This window comes from Chiloscyllium punctatum, chromosome 16, assembly GCF_047496795.1.
Source record: "Chiloscyllium punctatum isolate Juve2018m chromosome 16, sChiPun1.3, whole genome shotgun sequence".
Classification (NCBI taxonomy): domain Eukaryota; kingdom Metazoa; phylum Chordata; class Chondrichthyes; order Orectolobiformes; family Hemiscylliidae; genus Chiloscyllium; species Chiloscyllium punctatum.
Genome location: NC_092754.1, coordinates 45,931,582 through 45,950,567, shown reverse-complemented (window position 1 = coordinate 45,950,567; position 18,986 = coordinate 45,931,582). Strand labels below are relative to the sequence as shown.

General features: G+C 41.0%; 1 protein-coding gene across 3 annotated transcripts in view; it reads right to left on the bottom strand.

Annotated features, from left to right (window-relative positions):
• The window catches only part of LOC140487179 (ephrin type-B receptor 2), a 718,490-nt gene that overhangs the window by 129,476 nt on the left and 570,028 nt on the right, over nt 1–18,986 (bottom strand). For 2 of the 3 annotated variants that reach the window (XM_072586828.1, XM_072586829.1), the window contains 2 exons: nt 9,433–9,541; nt 8,408–8,509 (listed from right to left, as the gene is read on the bottom strand). In XM_072586828.1, the coding sequence (XP_072442929.1) occupies nt 8,408–8,509; nt 9,433–9,541 (211 nt within the window). The remainder of the gene's footprint in view (nt 1–8,407; nt 8,510–9,432; nt 9,542–18,986) is intronic. The other variant, XM_072586830.1, reaches the window with a different exon arrangement.

Here is an 18,986-nt window from a genome sequence, read left to right as displayed (position 1 = left end):
ACTTACACATGCATAGTACATGACACTGACACAGCTAGCTCAGAGCCACCTCCTACAGCAAGCAGAACCACCAACATTCCTATTTATGTCAGCCACGGCTCCCTAATTGGACTAGTTAACACCCATAATCAGGGAACTCATACTCTATGAGGTCATCTGACTGACCTCATTCCAATCATAACAGAAATGTGTTGGATGCAAGTTCATTTGAAGCATTCAATAGGGCATTGGATGACTATTTGGACACAAATGGTGCTCAGGGATATGAGAAAAGGCAGGAGATTGTCATTACGTAACACAACGGATGCAGGGAAGATGACTGCAAAAGAATGGTTGTGTTTTGCACTGTAACAGTTCTCTGATGCTGTAACTCAAGCTGAGTTCATTATTGAAACTGAAGAGGTGAATGAAAATGAAAGCTAACTTCAGGCAAAATCACTGCAAACCACTTTGCAGTTTGTAAAATATACTTTCATCACCAAACTTTGCTTCCTACCATTGAGTCCATTTAGAATTGAAACCACTGCTCTGCCCTTCATTCTGAGCTGGCTTCTTCTCATATGCCTCGTTTTGCATTTTGGCAAATGTGCCCTGAACTTTCATTTATACAACATCTCCTATGCTGCTGGATTGATCTTCTCTGTTTCCTCAGCAAGGAATTCTTTTAAATCTTCCAATGTGTGCCAGAGGACTGTGCCCAAAGTTGATCAGACAGAAAATTACCCACTTACCTGAATACATTGAAAAAAGATTGAGGCTCGATTAGCAGAAGAGCTCACTCACTGCAGAATCCTTTGTATAGAGCAGCAAACACAATTTGGACAGTAGCCACAAACCCATTTCGTGGTCCCAGCTGCTGTCTTCTGGTCAGTGATTAAAGGTCCCAGCGTTTGTCAGTGTTATCATAAATGTATGAGTGAGTGAATGGGTGGGTAGCTGAGTCAGCAGCAAAGAGAGGTAAGGCTGCTAAGCAGGGTGACAGGTGAGTGGGCTGTCAGATGACTGGGTTGGTAGCTTCATAGAATCCCTACAGAGTGGAAACAGGCCATTCAGCCCTTCGGAAATACACCGATCCCTGAAGAGCATCCCACCCAGATCCACCCCTACACTGTTCCAAGAACCCTGCATTCCCCATGGCTAATCCATTATGCACATCCCTGGACACTATGCACAATTTAGCATGGTCAATCCACCTAGTTTGCACATATTTGGACTGGAGGAGGAAACCGGAGCACTGTGCAGAGGCGGGTGAATGTGCAAACTCTATACGGACAGTTACTGGAGGCGAGACATGGAGGTCCTGGGCCTCCTTCACCGCCGCTCCCTCACCAGCCGACACCTGGAGGAAGAACGCCTCATCTTCCGCCTCGGAACACTTCAACCCCAGGGCATCAATGTGAACTTCACCAGTTTCTTCATTTCCCCTTCCCCCACCTCACCCCAGTTCCAAACTTCCAGCTCAGCACTGTCTCCATGACTTGTCCTACCTGCCTATCTTCCTTTCCACCTATCCACTTCACCCTCCTCTCTGACCTATCACTTTTATCCCCTCCTCCATTCTCCTATTGTACTCTATGCTACTTTCACCCCAGCCCCACCCTCCTCTCATTTATCTCTCCACCCTGCAGGCACTCTGCCTCTATTCCTGATGAAGGGCTTTTGTCCAAAATGTCGATTTTCCTGCTCCTCGGATGCTGCCTGAACTGCTGTGCTCTTCCAGCACCACTCTAATCTAGAACCTGAGGCAGGAAATGAACCCAGGTCCCTGGCGTTATGAGGCAGCAGTGCTGACCACTGAGCCACCTTGACACCACAAGATGGCAGATGGCAGCAGAGTGGTTGGTAAGGTGGGTCAAGGGGAGTCAGGGGTGGTTCAGTGTGATTGATTAGCTGGCCAGTTCTGCAGCTACCCAGGAATGAGACTAGGACCTTTCTGTCTAATATTTCCTGAGTAACACTTTTGTGAGTTGTGTAGCTCTCTCTGGAGCTGGTACAGGCATGTTGGGTCAAATGGCCTTCTTCTGTACTGTATGATTCTACACAGATAACTATGTCAGAACTGTCAACTTTAGCTCAGAGTTAGAACCATAACACATTACACTGTTCTGACAGTTTCTGATGGACACAATTCTCTATATTACTGTGACAGCTGGCATTGATGAAATACGCAGCAGCATCAAATTCGGAGAATTTTGAGTGTGCTCAATACGTGCTCACTTCTGCCAAGGCTCAGATGATTCAGGCCAATAACAACCGCCAGTCATCCAGCACTTTCTTTCATTCAGTCAGGATTGAATGATTGTGGTCCATGACCCTGCTGTACTAAGCCAGCTTCTTTTTGACATTCCACCTGGATTTGTTTTAACACTTTACACATGATTTTGAAACATGGGGAACATGAAGATTTTCTTTTGGCTATTAATTAGATGAATTCCCCTTGTTTTGGCTACTTATATGCAATGGCTTGAATGCAATGCACTCCGCTACTTTTATCTTGCAACCTCTCTTTGTCAAATTTCTTTCAATTTCCTCCTTTATTATTAAATTCATCATGCTTATGACTTCACTGTGGGAGGCGATTCAGCCAATCGTCCATGCAATGACTCTTTTGTAGCTCAATCCATTAAATTCCACTGCCCTTTCTTTTCCGCCTTTCCTGTAATTTATCCAAATATTTGTCTGACCCCTTTTGATGGTTCTATGCAATTAAACCGTCATTTCTGGCATTTAAGGAGGCCATTCAGCCCATTGAGTCTATGCCATCTCAACTGTCATGGATTAAATAAAAGACAAAATGACCTCTTAAAGAAAGGTTTTGAGACAGAGGTAGTGAGCTGTCTACTTCGAAACAGCTTGGGAGGCTATTTTAAAAATTGGAAGAATAGAAGCAGCCTGAATGGGTGTGGCGAGCTCTCACAGACCAGGATTTCTAAGTTTTTTTTAAGCTGCTGGAGTTTTGAAGAAATAGAAGCTATCTTTCCCCTTCGTTGGTTACAGCTGTAAGCTGGGGGTTCTCTGTGTTGTTGGGTTACTTGTGAGACAAATCAATTTTCTGAAATTGCTTTATTGCCAAGGGTTGTGTTTATGGGATGCTACTAAATTGGAACAGTTAATTCATAATAGTTACTGTATCTATTCTTCTGTTAAGTTTTCCAATGGATTAAGTTATTGTAAATTCTTCTTACTTTTGTTGTATTTGTTGAGCTTGAAGAAGTCACTGCAAGAGTTTTACAGAAAGTGAGCAAGGCAAAGCTTTTGGAATTGGCAGACCTGCTGGAGTTGGGGTTGCTTTTGTCCATGCGAAAAGGGGAAACAATTGCAGCAATAGCTCGATATTTATGATTGCTGGAAACACCATCAGAATCTTTAGAAATGGCTAAACTTTAATTGCAAATAAGTAGCTTGAATTAGAGGAAAAAGAAAGGGAGAAGGAAATGAAACAGTTTGAACTACAATTGAAAGGAGAGGAAAAGCAGATAGAGTGAGAAGAAACAACAGAAGAAGAGAATAGCCTTTATTGTTACATATACTCAAACAGTATAGTGAAAACTTTAAACATTGCCAATTACATACCAACTTAGAAACAAACATACCCGAGGCACAGCTATTTTAGATGAGAGAGATGAAAATCAGAAATAAAGAGAATTTGAATTTCAGAATTTGGTGGTGAGAGAAGAAAGTCGACTTAAAAAGGTGGAGGCAAAGGTAGAAGGTAGGCTTAGTGAGGAGGACAGTGATGACAGGCAAACACATCATAGCCAAAGGCGCAGTGGGGATATGTTTAAATATGTCCAGCTTTACCCAAGTTCAATAAGGATGCAGAGAAAGTGGCCAAACAAATGAAATGGATGGTGATTATGTGGGTATTGTTGATCCAAACATAGTTTATGAGGCATTTGTGTCATTATTAGAGGAGGTATCTGGGGAGTATGAGGTCAAAAATGCCATCTTTAGCGCATATGGGCTAACCACAGAAGCCGACAGGCAATGTTTTAAGAATTTAAGAAGTGACCCTGGTCAAAAATACATTGAGTTTGAAAGGATCAAACAAAGTAATTTTGATAAATGGATAATGGCATTGAAAATAGATCAAACATAAAACACGCTTAGAGAGACAAATATTTTGGAAATCCACTTCCTGAAGTATTGAGAACTCATGTGAAAGAGCAGAGAGTTAAAAATACAAGATGAGTAGAGGAAATGGCTGATTATTTTGAGTTGGTCTATAAATCAAGTTTGGCTTCCTTTATTAATCTCAGTCTGAGAGTGATAGAAATTGGAGAAAACAAAAATCATCAGATGATATGGGAAAGGGAGATTTTGTTGAAGATAGTTTACCACAGGATAAAAAAGAAACCATGAAGGGAAAAAGAGAAGTAAAAAAGCTCATATGTTTTCACTACAATAAAACAGACTGTGGAATTTGGTTTAGCTCAGTTGGCTGGATTGTTGGTTTTGCAGAGCAGTATGATGCTAATAGCGTGGGTTCAATTCCCATCACTGGTTTGAGGTTACCATGAAGGACCCTCCTTCTCAACCTCTTCCCTCACCTGAGGTCTGGTAGACCTCAGGTTTTAACCAGTCACTTCTATCCAATGAGCCCCTACGGTCTGGTAAGACTATGGCCACACAATACAGAAGTAGACTGCATGAAGTCGTAGTATTGTTGGTTTAGAAAAACACTGGGAAGACGGATGGGGGAAAACAGGATAAACCAACGAATTTTGTTGAAGCGTTAAAGTAAAGCACGGGAGAATCTAAAAAGCTGCATCTGAACATACAACCTTGTCAGGGTTAGTTGTGAAGAAACTGTCACATCGCCTTAAAGAATTTCCTTGCGAGGGTAAAGTTTACTTGTATATGGCAGGAGGAGCAGGTAATGAAATTAAAACTTTAAGAGATACAGGAGCATGTCAATCTTTGATTTTGAGAGAGGAGGAGATATGTAATTCAGAAGAAGTATTGTGAGAAAAGATGGTCAGAAGAGCAGTCTTCCAATATATAAAGTTGGAGAGTCTGCTGAAAAGTAGTGAAGTGGTGGTAGGAATAATAGAGGAATTTTCAGTTCCAGGTATACAGTTACTCCTTGGCAATGACGTACTTGAAAAACAGGTGGGAGTAATGTCTGAAAGGCCAGTGGAAAATCAGACAACTGAGGTACTACAGGAAGTATATCCTGGGATTGTTCTTGACTTCAAAAGAATAAAGATAAGGAAGTTGAAGTACAATTATCAGACACCATGTTTGATCAAATGGTTGAGCAAAAACAAGAAAAGGTGGAGGAAAAAGTGGATATTTTTAGTTCAGAGAAATCAATAGCATTACAACAGAAAGTAAAAAAAACTAAAACAGTTGTATCAAAAGGCATGCACAGAGTGTAACACAGAACATAACTATCCAAATATTGATACCTTGATGAGAATGTCCTCATAGCCTCACATATCCTTCTTACAACGTCATGACCAAAACTGGATGCAGTGCGCACACATTGTGGCTTAATAAGAACTCTATAAAGGTTTAACTTTCTTACTTTTGTATTTAAATATCTCTATTTATAGTCAAGTTCCTATATGCTATGCTCACCATTCTCCCATCACATCATGTTATCTCAAAGCTTGGCGCAAGAGCTCCAGATCTTTCTGACCCTATAGACTGTTTAGAACCATGTCTCTAGAGATGCTAATAAATTTGTTCAGTATGATCCTATGTTGACTCTGCTTGATTCTATTATATACTTTTCTAAATGCTCTGCTATCATCTATAATATACGCCAAAATGTTCCCAATAGTTGACATTAAGCTAAGAAGTATATGGATGTATTAAGAGGTATATTTTGAGGTTTTCTCTTTTTAAAATAAGGTTTTACCTTAGCAGTTTTCCAATAATTCTGCACTTTCTCTAGAATCTAAAGATTCTTAGACGATTATTACCAGTGCATCCATTATCTCTATAAGTACTTGCTTTAATAGCCCAAGATGCACTCCATTAGGTTCTGGAGACTTCAGCATTTCTGTCCCCTCTTAGTTTCCCTAGTACTTTTTTCTACTGCTAATTATTGTATTTATTCACTGTCCCTCCTTTTTCCCTTGATTATTTAGTATCTTTGGAAATACTATTCGTGTCTTTCAACACGAAGACTGATGTAACATATATATTCAATTCCTGTGCAATTTTCTGTTGCTCTATTATTATTTTCTGTCTCAGTCTCAAATTCTAGGAAGTTCTAGAATCCCAAGAGTGTGGAAACAGAGCATTGAGCCCAACAAGTCCACACCAACACTGTAAAGAGCATCTGACCAGACCCATACTCTACCCTACCTCTGTGACCCTGCATTTCCCACGGCCAATTGTTACGGAGATGAGGTTAGCACTCCTCTGATAATTAAAACTGAAACATCCAGAGGTGATTGACTTGCCTCATAATTTGAGAAAGAAATGTGACAAGGGGTATAACCTACTTCTCAACCCCCCATTCTATTATAAAGGAGTAGTTAAATGAAACAAAATTCTTTCACTCACTCTACAATTAACAAGTAACAATTTATTTATTCTACTCTAACAGTAAATAATTTAACAGAATTTATATCAAACTGGACAATTTTGCCTGAAATACTAATCAATTCCTAACTGACCTAAATTCTACTGGAATGAATGTTGCTCAAACAACACAAGTCCTACTTGTATAAACCCAATTAATAAGAAAGTGTTAAGTCAAACATTATTCTCTCCAAGTTCGCAGTCTAGGTCTTCTCTGCTTTATTTCCAACCTTTCTTCTGCTGATCTCACCTTTCTTCCGATGATTTCTCTGTGAGAATTTTGAGCTGGAGATACTCTGGGTCTTTTTAGAGAGCTTAATAAATTTGTGTGAAAGACAAGTTTGTCTCTTAGATGAGAGACTTGCTTACGTTGCAGCTTAAGTTTGGCTCCCTCTTCAGATGGCCGATTTTCAAAAATCCTGGTTTTATATATTCCCCATGACACATTAAATTCTTATGATTTGCCAGGCTTCTCGGTGTCAAAACTACTAATCAGTTTTAAATTCAATTGGTCCTTCATCTCCAAGTGTCTTTTTAAATTAGTTGGCTGAATTTAAACTGTTGTCTGGGTAAAAATACTGCATATGCACTTTTAACTGTTGTTCAGACATGCATTTTTAAATTGCTAAGCACTGAAAAGAACATATCTTAAAGGGATGCAATGCTTTCCGCCATTTTACAATTTTACCATTTTTACACATTAACTTTGTAACACTAATCCACCTAACTTTCACATCTCTGGATACTATGAGCAATTTAGCATGGCCAATCTACCTAACCTGTACATCTTTGGACCATGGGAGGATACTGGGAGGAAACCCATGCAGATTCAGGGAAAATATGTAAATTCCATATGGACAATCACCCGAGGCTGAAATTGAATGTGGTTCTCAGATGCTGTGAGGCAGCAGTGTTAACCATGCTGGATTAGTGGTGCTGGAAGAGCACAGCAGTTCAGGCAGCATCCAACGAGCAGCGAAATCGACATTTCGGGCAAAAGCCCTTCATCAGGAATAAAAGGCTTTTATTCCTGATGAAGGGCTTTTGCCCGAAACGTCGATTTCGCTGCTCGTTGATTGCTGCCTGAACTGCTGTGCTCTTCCAGCACCACTAATCCAGTATTTGGTTTTCAGCATCTGCAGTCATTGTTTTTACCGTGTTAACCATGCTGCCCACTAGAATTATTTTTGGCTTCTCCTCCTTTTATTTATATTTCTAAAAAAAACTCTTGCAGTCCATCTTGATATTACTTATGAGTCCACTCTGAAAATTTACTTTCTCTCTCTGTATTTTTTTGGTCATCCTTTGTTGGGTTTTTAAAATATTCCCAATCTTCTGTTTTCACCACTAATCTTTGCCACTTGCTACGTTTTGTTTCTTTCAATTTGATGATATTCTAAACTTCAATGGTAAACTCCTCCGCTTGAGCCTCCTGACTTGAATTCATTGGATAGCCAGTGGAATTTCTATGTTCATATAACCTGCTTTTGTCACACCAAAAGCCTAGAGTACTGCTAAAACCTCAAACTGACTTTTAAAGTTATTCTTCACACATTATGGTATTGTTAAACTATTGTAAGTATTCAAAGACTATTCTTAAAAGATTCTAGGAGTATAAGATGTACTGGTACATTGATACTGGATCAACAACTGTCAAAACAGAGCAAAAATTACAATGTTGGATAGAGGTAGGGAAGGAAAGGTGAGGGAGCAAACTAGATGTGGCACCTGACATGTTTGTTAAAGATTGAAGGTTAATGGTTATATTTACGGGGATTATCCACTGGTAAACAAATTAAAATGCTTAATTGGTAGCAATGACAAGGGAGAAACAGTGGAAAACAAAGAGCTAGGAGTTGGGAGCTTAGACCTGGCAGCTTGGAAGGATGGACCTTCGAGCCGGAAGCTTGACCCTTGTTGGAACTGGAAACCTTGATCTTGGAGCTGGGAGTCTGGGCAGAAGATAAGTGACCTGTAGAAGTTAGTGTTGGTAGAAATGAAAAAGTTAGGTCCAGTAGTCTTAAGGATATGAATTTCAGGGGATCAAAAACAGGATTCAGGACTTTTAAACAGTAATAAAAGAAAAAGTTGTGTTTTAATGCTTATTTCTGCTCTGTATTTTTTTTTAATGCTTGGGCTAAGAATGTGAAAATTGAGATTTGTTAAAGGCCATTAAACTCATTCCACCATTCAATTTTGCTAACCTTTACCCCTATGTTGGTTAACTCTGGTGGAATAGATAAAACAAAATAATGCCACTTCACCCTCAACGACACACATTAATTATTAATATGTACACAATAATTCTATTATCTACATGTAAAATGAGTAGTGAACATGGAGCAATGCTACATGTAGAGACAGATTCAAATTCCTTCAGTTTTCTTTGTGCCAGCATCAGGGATTTGAGACTGACTGAACCAAAATGGATTCTCTGTATGACAAGGTGCAGCACTATGGCTGCACTAATTCAGGATTGTACAGCATTGCAGACCCATTGAGGAAGGCAAATATTGCAAAGTCTCATTGGTCTATACAGAGATCCAGACGGGAAATGTAACCAGTTCTTAACTAAGCAACTACTATTTAATCATTAGCATACTGCTGAGAACTTGCCCGTAACACTCAGTAGCAACATTGCTACATTTCAAAAGATCTTTTCATTGAAGGATTTTTATAGATTGGGATCTGCTGGCACTATTGTAATGTCCTCTGGGCCCAAAATCTGGGTTTATGTCCTAACCTTAATGCGAATGTGTCCTATCATATTCAAACAAGTTGATTAAAAACACTGTTTTTAAGGAAACTCATCTACAGAAATAAGCTGCACAAGAGATCACACATCAAAAAAAAACTATCATAAATGTTTGGAAGTTTGTGAAAGAATTGAGTTACCTGTTGCAAACGATCAATATGACTACAACAGCAATTATGAAGACTAGCCCAGCAGCTGCTGATCCAATGATGAGAGGAAGCTTTTCTTGCAGACTACTCTGGTATTCAGCTACAAAAAAAAAAGTTGAACATCAATGGCAGGTTTAGACCAGAATGACTACAGCTTCTTCCCTTTTTCCCTTACACATCCCTAGCGCAACTTATAGAGTTATAATCATAGAGATGTACAGCACAGAAACAGACCCTTTGGTCCAACCTGATATCCAAAATTAATCTAGTCCCATTTTCCAGCACTTGGCCCTTATCCTCTAAACCCTTCCTATTCATATACCCATCCAGATGTCTTTTAAATGTTGTATTGTACCAGCCTCAGCCACTTCCTCAGGCAGCTCATTCCATACACGTTCCACCCTCTATGTGAAAAAGTTGCTCCTGAAGTCATTTTAAATCTTTTCCCTCTCACCCTTAACCTATGCCCTCTAGTTCTAGACTCCCCCATCCCAGAGGAACTCCTTGTCTATTTACTCTATCCATGCTCATGATTTTATAAACCTCTATAACTTCTCTGGCTCCTAACATTTATTCATCTTTCATTAGTATTGTGGGAATAATGCGAATGATGCCATTACTTTACAGAGAAAAAACTCTCATTTATATATTATATTTTGTAACTTTAGGATTTCTCAAAGTTGTTCACATTCAGTCAATTGATGGTTATATCTGAAGTGTGCTGAGGTATAGCAGACCATTTGTACGCAACATGATATTACTATATTATTATATTAATATTGTGACACTATCATATGACTATTGACACAGGTAATGTCCTGGGACTAGGGCTCAAATCCTCCCCATAGCATATGGTAGAACTTGAATTCAATAAGTATCTGGACTCAAGTGTCTGTTGACGAATGTGAAACCATTGCTGATTGTCAGTAAAATCTATCTAGTTCACTAATGCTCTTTAAAGGAAGGAAACTGCTGTCTTTACCCTGTCTGGCCTACATATCCTCCAGACCCACAACAATATCACGGACTCTTAAATGAGGGATGGACAATAAATACTGGTCTAACCAGTGACATCCACATGCCATGAATGAATAAAAAAGAAAATTAGAAATAATTGGCAAGATCATCTATTTCACATCCAACACAAAATGATCTGTGGATGCTAGAAATCTGAAATAAGAACATAAAATGCTCAAAAATCTATGTAGGTCTGTGAAGAAGAGTTTTAGCCCGTAAGAATATGGGTGCAGTTGTGTGATATAAAACAAGCAAAAGAAGGATAAGAAGTGAATTACACGCCGGTTAGGCCCTACATCAAAACTTTGGTAAATCAAAGAATTCCTATTGTGCTGAAAAAGAGGTTATTCAGCCGATTGCACCAACCCTCCAAATAACATCCCACCCGACTAGCTCCTGGCTCTATCGACATTACCCCACATATTATAGTGAAATTTAGCATGGCCAAATCATTTAACTTCCACATCTTTGGACTGTGGGAGGAAACCAGAGCTACGTGGAACAACAATATGGAAACATTTTCGCATTTAATATTACATTCTCTGGTTTTTAGAAATAGAGGGAAATTTAAGCAATTGAGGCAGCAAATGTGAATGCAATGTTGTCTCTTATCTCAAGAGGGTTGGAATATAAAAGCAGAGATGTACTACTAAGACTTTATAAAGCTCTGGTTAGGCCCCATTTGGAGTACTGTGTCCAGTTTTGGTCCCCACACCTCAGGAAGGACATACTGGCACTGGAACGTGTCCAGCGGAGATTCACACGGATGATCCCTGGAATGACAGGTCTAGCATATGAGGAACGGCTGAGGATACTGGGATTGTATTCGTTGGAGTTTAGAAGATTAGGGGGAGATCTAATAGAGACGTACAAAATAATACATGGCTTTGAAAAGGTGGATGCTAGAAAATTGTTTCTGTTAGGCGAGGAGACTAGGACCCGTGGACACAGCCTTAGAATTAGAGGGGGTCATTTCAGAACAGAAATGCGGAGACATTTCTTCAGCCAGAGAGTGGTGGGCCTGTGGAATTCATTGCCACGGAGTGCAGTGGAAGCCGGGACGCTAAATGTCTTCAAGGCCGAGATTGATAGGTTCTTGTTGTCTAGAGGAATTAAGGGCTACGGGGAGAATGCTGGTAAGTGGAGCTGAAATGCGCATCAGCCATGATTGAATGGCGGAGTGGACTCGATGGGCTAAATGGCCTTACTTCCACTCCTATGTCTTATGGTCTTATTATGGTCTTATGGTCATATTCAAACCTCAGGGTTATTGCAATATATATGCAGTATTCATGGCTGTATCTCCACATTTGCTCAGTGTTATTTTTACACTTTGATTACACCACATGCATGGCTGCCTTAGTTTAAACCTTGTATAGAAACCAAATGGAAGAGCAAAAGGACCTGGGGCAACGTGCTGTTCAGATATCTATAGCCAGGCAGCAATAATAGGTGCAATAGCAAGAGAAACTGGAGAGAAAAGTAGCATTATTCATGACACAGGGTGTCACAGAAGAGACTCAGCTTCCCGAACAGATCCAAACAACAGTCCATCAGATGGCTCAGGTTACTGCATCAGATGGTTACAGTCAGCTCCAGCCTGAATAGAACATGGAACATAGAACAGTGCAGGCACCTTGTGGTGAGCTTTTATCTTAATCTAAGATCAACCCAACCTACACACCCCTCAATTTACTGGCGGACATGTGCTTGTCCAGCAGTCATTTTAATGTCCCTAATGTCTCTGACACTATGCACCCAGCACTCTCTGTGTAAAGAACCTACCTTTAACATCTCCCCTATACCTTCCTCCAATTATCTTAAACTTATGAATCTTTGTGACAGACACTTCTGCCCTGGCGAAAAGTCACTGTCTCTCTACTCTATCTATACCCCTCATTACCTTGTATACCTCTATCAAGTCACCTCTCTTCCTCCTTCTCTCTTCATAAAACATGCCCTCCAATCCAGGCAGCATCCTGGTAAATCTCCTCTGCACCCTCTCAAAAGCATCTACATCCTTCCTATAATGATCATAGAAAAGAATCCCTACAGTGTGGAAACTGGCCCTTCAGCCCAACCAGTCCACACTGACCCTCTGAAGAGTGACCCACCCAGACCCATTTCCCGACCCTACTATCCTATACTTACCTCTGAATAATTCACCTAACCTCCACATCCCTGAACACTATGGGCAATTTAGCATAGCCAATTGACCTAACATGCACATCTTTCAACCGCGGGACGAAACCAGAGCACCCAGAGGAAACCCATGCAGACACGGGGAGAATGTGCAAACTCCGCACAGACAGTCGCCCGAGGCTGGAATCAAACCCGGCTCCCTGGCGCTGTAAGGCAGCAGTGCTAACCACTGAGCCCCATGAGGACACCAGAACTGGACACAATTTTCTAAGTATGGTCAAACCAGGGTTGTATAGAGCTGCAGTAAACTCTCGCAACTCCTAAAATCAATTCCTCTGAAGGCCTTAATACTATACACCATCTTAACAACCCTATCAAACTTGGATGGCAACTTTGACAGATGCCAAGATCCCACTGTTCCTCCACACTGACAAGAATCCTGTTTCTAATTCTGTATTCAGCACTCAAATTTGACCTTCCAAAATGAAACACTTCGCATTTACTTTCGTTGAACTTCATCTACCACTTCCCAGCCCAGCTCTGCATCCTGTCAATGTCTTGTTGTAGCCTGCAATAGCCCTCAACATGGTCTACAACACTACTGACCTTTGTGTCATCGGCAAACTTACCAACCTACCCTTCCATTTCTTCATCCAAGTCATTTTAAAAAAACTACAAAGAGCAGAGGGCTTGCAGGATACCACTGGTCACCAATCTCCAGGCAGAATATTTTCCATCCACTACCACTTGCCGTCTTCTTTCGGCCAACTAATTCTGTATCCAGACAGCCAAATTTCCCTGTATCCACTACTTCCTAACTTTCTGAATGAGCCTACCATGGGGAGCCTTATCAAATGCCTTACTGATATTCATATACACCACATCCACTGCTCGATCTTCATTAACTTGTCTTGTCACATCCTCAAAGAAGTCAATAAGGCTTGGGACACATGACCTGCCCTTCACAAAGCCTTGCTGACTCTCTTGAATCAAACTATATTTTTCCAAATAGTCATAAATCCTGTCTCTCAGAATCCTTTCCAGTACCTTGCTACCATAGGCATAAGACTGACTGGTCTGTAATTCCCAGGGATTTCCCTATTTCCTTTCTTGAACAGAGGAATAACATTAGCCTCTCTGCAATCATCTGGTTCTACTCCTGTGGTGAGTGAGAGTGCAATGATCATCACCAGAGGCACAGCAATCTCGTTCCTTGCTTCCTGTAGTAACCTTGGATGTGTCTGATCTGGCCCTGGGGGCTTATCTATCTGATGCATTTGGTGACCATAGGTTACCATATCATCAAAATTATTCTCAATGATTTTAATCTCTCATCCTTCAAAGTTCTGCTACAGATATATCCTGGGTCACCCAGTCAATGATCCACAAATGCTTAAAACAGGTGATTGATGAATTTTTTTTTGCAAGGGCCAGCAATTAATTCAAATTTGTCTGCAATGAACAAATGGATGCTCAGCTTTTGAACCACATCGACAATACCCCTAGAGCAGTTCAAAGTATCTGTTAGTCACAGGATTTCAGTGTTCATCTGGTGTGAAAACATATCTTTATGTAGATATGGGTCAAATTGTCAGGAAGCTACCATCAAGCTTGTGCCCTCTGCCTTGTGTTTATGGGTGGCGTGCTGGCTTAATATTTAGCATTGCAGCCTCATGGCACCAGGGATCCAAACTTGATTCCAGCCTTTGTTAGAGTTTGTATGTTCTGTCTGAAGTTTGCATGTTCTCCCCAGGTCTGCATGGGATTCCTCCAGGTGCTCTGGTTGCTCTCAAAGTCCAAAGAAGTGCAGGTTAGGTGGATTAGCCACCATAGTAAATGTGGGGTCATAGGGATAGGGTCAGGGCTAGGGTGGGAAGCTCTTTGGAGGGGGAATGTGGACTCGATAGGCTGAATGGCCTCTTTCTGCATGGCAGGGAATCTATGATTCTGTGGCAGTCTATGTTCCATTTCAGACTTCAATCAGACGTCAGAGATGGCTGCTACAAAGCAAGAGGCACCCAGTTTCAAACTGGGCTTATGTCCTGTCAGAAACCTGACAAACATTCAAACAGTCAACTACAACCAGACTGTGTAGTGGGTGAGAAGTGGGTTCGCAGATGACACAATGCTTGGCTAGATGATGACAGTGAAGAAGAAGGTTTTAGATTACAGTGATTGGTCAGATGGGCAAATCGGTGACAGATGGAATTTAATCCCAGTAAGTGTGAGCTGGAGAAATGGGAGTCTGGAATGCACTGACTGGGAAGGTAGTAGATGCAGGAAACCTCGCAACCTTTAAAAAGTATTCTGATGAGCATTTGAAATGTCATAACATTCAAAGGTATGGACCAAGGGCTGGAACGTGGGTTTAGTGTAGATAGATCAGCACAGATTTGATGGGGCAAAGGGAGCTTCTGTATTGTATGGTTCAGTGACACAATTTGTGATTGAACAGGCAGTTAGTTTACTGAAGAGATGGTCTGCAGCCTCGAGAGGTTGGAGGTGCTCTTTATTGCTCACCAACCAGGATTTCCAGAATGATTATAGGTTGCTGATCTCAAAACAGCTTTGAATATAATAAGACCACGTGTATAAGAACAGAATTAAGCCATTTGACCCATAATGTCTGCACCACCATTTGATCATGGTTAATATATGTTTCTCAATCTCATTCTTCTACCTTCTCCCCGTAACCTTTGATGTCCTTACTTGAGTGACTGAGGACGATTCTGAGCGAAGTCAGCTCAGTCACCACAACTGAGAAGAGGATCATGGATTTAAGCTTGGCTGCTCAGGAATCCAGGTTGCAGTTTGAGTGAGTAGTGCCTGGAGAGAGTTAATGTACTTTTGTTTTGTAGTTGCAGCCTGCTAGGAAAGAGCATGGGAGTGACAGAAGTGATTTTGTTGACATGTCGTTAAGGCTAATGTAATCAGCTCGTATTGTTATCTGTAGTTGATAAGGTTGAAAATGGAAGGAGAGTGCTCTTCTGTAATATGTGGAAAATCAGGGACACTTCCTGTGTCTATGGTGAGTATGTATGCAGGAAGTGTGTTCAGCTGCAGCTCCTGATTTGTTGTATGGCATAGTTGGTGCTGCAGATGGACTCACTCTGGAGTATCAGTGCAGCAGTCAAGGATAGCATATTTAACGAGCTGGTCGCACCACCAGTAAGGATTACACAGTCCAAGACGACTTGGGTGACCACAAGGAAAATGAGTAAGATGGACCGGCAGTCCCCTATGGCCATTCCCCTCTCAAGCAGGTATACCATTGTGAATACTGTTGAGGGTGATGGATTCTCAGAGGAAAGCAGCAGCACCAGACAGATTGGTACTGTTGTCCAACAGGGAGTATCGAAGAGTAGGTAGGTAGGTAGTAGTGATCGGGGACTGTATAAATGAGGAACCATGACACAGATAAATATTTCTGTGGCTGCGAGTGAGTTTTCAGGATATTGTATTGTCTTCCTAGTGCCAAGGTTAAGGACATCTCTGAGCAAGCACAGGATATTCTGAAGGGGGACAGTGAGCCGCAATATTGGTTGTGGCAGAAAGAAAGATGAGGTCCTACAATAGGTCTTCAGGAAGTCCGGTATGAAGTTGAAAAAGTAAGATTTAGGAAACTGAACACAGGCAGAGCCCTTGAAAATGTAAGGAAAGCAGGAAAGAACTGAAATAAGGAATCAGAAGGTCTAAAAGCAGCCATGAAATGTCTTTGGAAAATAGGATGAAGGAAAATCTCAAGGTATTCTACACATATATAAGCAGCAATAGGAAAGCTGGAGAAAGGGTCAGACCAGCCAATGACACGAGGGATTTTATGCGCAGAGCTACATTAAATGGATAAGAGATCCTTAACGAATACCTTACATTGGTAGTCACAAAAGAGGAGGACATAGTGGATGGTAAGTCTTGGGAGCAGTACGTTGAGATAGTAGGAAACATCAATATAAAGAAGAAGCTGAAGCTTTTTGAGCATCAAATGATTGATGAGGGCAGGGAAGTTTTCGATATGGATTTTAACAAGTATTTTTGACAAGGTTCCTCATGGCAGGCTGTTAGAAAAGATGTGGTCACATGGGATCCACAATGAGCTGGTAAAATGGATACACAACTGGCTTAGTCAGAGAAGACAGAGAGTAGTGGCAGAACAGTGTTTTTCACATTGGAAATATGTGACCAGTGGTGTTCTGCATGGATCAGTGCTGGGACCCCAAATATATATATTAGATGATTTGAAGGAGAATATAGGTGGCCTGATGAGTAAGTTTGTGAATGACACAAAAATTGGGGAAGCTGCAGATAGAGAGGAGGATTGCCAGACGACACACCAGGATATAGAGAGGTTTGAGACTTGAGTAGAGAAATGGCAGTGGAGTTTAATCTGGAAAATGCTGGGTATAATGCCATTTTGGGAGGTATAATGCAGGAGGAAAGTATACCACAAATGGATGAACCATGAGTAGCATTGACATACAGAGGGATCGAGGTATATAGATCCACAGTTCCCTGAAAGTGGCAACACAAGGAGATAGTGATCAAGAAGGCATTTGGCATGCTTGCCTTCATCAGGCGGGGCACAGACTAGAAATATTGGCAAGTCATATTGCAGCTATGTAGAACTTTAGTTCAGCACATTTGGAGTATTCTGTACAGTTCTGGTCACCACACAGGTTGACTTGGGACAGGATACAGAAATGGTTCACCAGGAACTTGCCTAATCTCTTGCTATGATGAGAGATTAAATAAACTTGGTTTGTTTTACCTTGAATGTCAAAGGCTGAGGAGTGATCAAGGAGTTTATAAGGTTATGAGAAGCATGAATAGAACGGATATCTGGAGTCTTTTTCGCAAGGCAGAAACACCAATTACTAGGAGACAAAGGTTTAAATAAAAGAAGGTAAGTTTAAAGGAAATATGAAAGGTGGATTTTTCATACAGACAGAAAAGTGCCTGGAATGTGATGACATGGCATTAGAATACTAGATTGGTAGCAACCTTGACTCAATAACTACATCCAGGAAACATTAAGCATATACCAACAAATCAGGTCAGATCCTCATGAAGATGATGTTACGTCCAAAGGAGGATCCAAGCAGTTACGAAGCTTGATAGGATGGTTAAATTAGCTGCGTACTGAGTTTAAAACCCAACCTAATGTCGTTTGTGATGTGTTGGAGCTCAAAGGATGTAACAGTGCAAGTGAGGAGATTCAGTGGAGAGATAAAATATATAATAAAATAAATGGAGGCTGAGGGGTGACTTATTTTTTAGATTAGACTAGATTAGATTACTTACAGTGTGGAAACAGGCCCTTCGGCCCAACAAGTCCACCCAGACCCATTCCCCTACATTCACCCCTTTACCTAACACTACGGGCAATTTAGCATGGCTAATTCACCTGACCTGCACATTTTTGGACGGTGGGAGGAAACCGGAGCAACCGGAGAAAAGCCACGCAGACACAGGGGGAATGTGCAAACTCCACACAGTCAGTCAATTGCTTGAGGCGGGAATTGAACCCTGGTCTCTGGCACTGTGAGGCAGCAGTGCTAATCACTGTGCCACCATGTCTTAAAAGAGGTTTATAAAAACATGATGGGTATAGATAGGATGAATAGACCAGGTCTATTCCCAAGGATTCACTTGATCTACTCTGTCTATACCTGACATATGCTTCCTGCTTTTTCTTAACCAAACCCACAAGTTCTCCCGTCATCCAGTATTCCCTATACCTATTATCCTTTCCTTTCACCCTGACTGGAATATACTGTCTCTTCTCTCTCATGAGCCCATTTCTGAAGGCTTCCCATTTTCCAGCCATCCCTTTACCTGCAAATATCTGCCCCAATCAGCTTTTGAAAGTTCTTGCCTAATACCTTCAAAATGTGCCTTTTTCCAATTTAGAACTTGAACTTTTAGATCTGGTCTATCTTTTTCCATCACTGTCTTAAAACTAATAGAATTATGGTCGCTGGCCCCAAAATGCTCCCCCACTGACACCTCAGTCACCTGCCCTGCCTTATTTCCCAAGAATAGGTCAAGTTTTGCACCTTCTCTAGTAGGTACATCCACATACTGAATCAGAAAATTTTCTTCAACGTGCTTAACAAATTCCTCTCCATCTAAACCCTTAATACTATGACAGTCCCAGTCTATGTTTGGAAAGTTAAAATCCCCTACCATGACCACCCTATTACTCTAACAGATAATTGAGATCTACTTACAACTCTGTTTTATAGACCCCCCTAATAGTCAGAGGGAAATTGAGAAACAATCTCAATAAAGGTGATCACCCCTTTCTTATTTCTCTGTTCCACTAAAATTACTTCCCTGGATGAATTTCTGGGAATATCCTCCCTCAGTACAGCTATCCCTTATCAAAA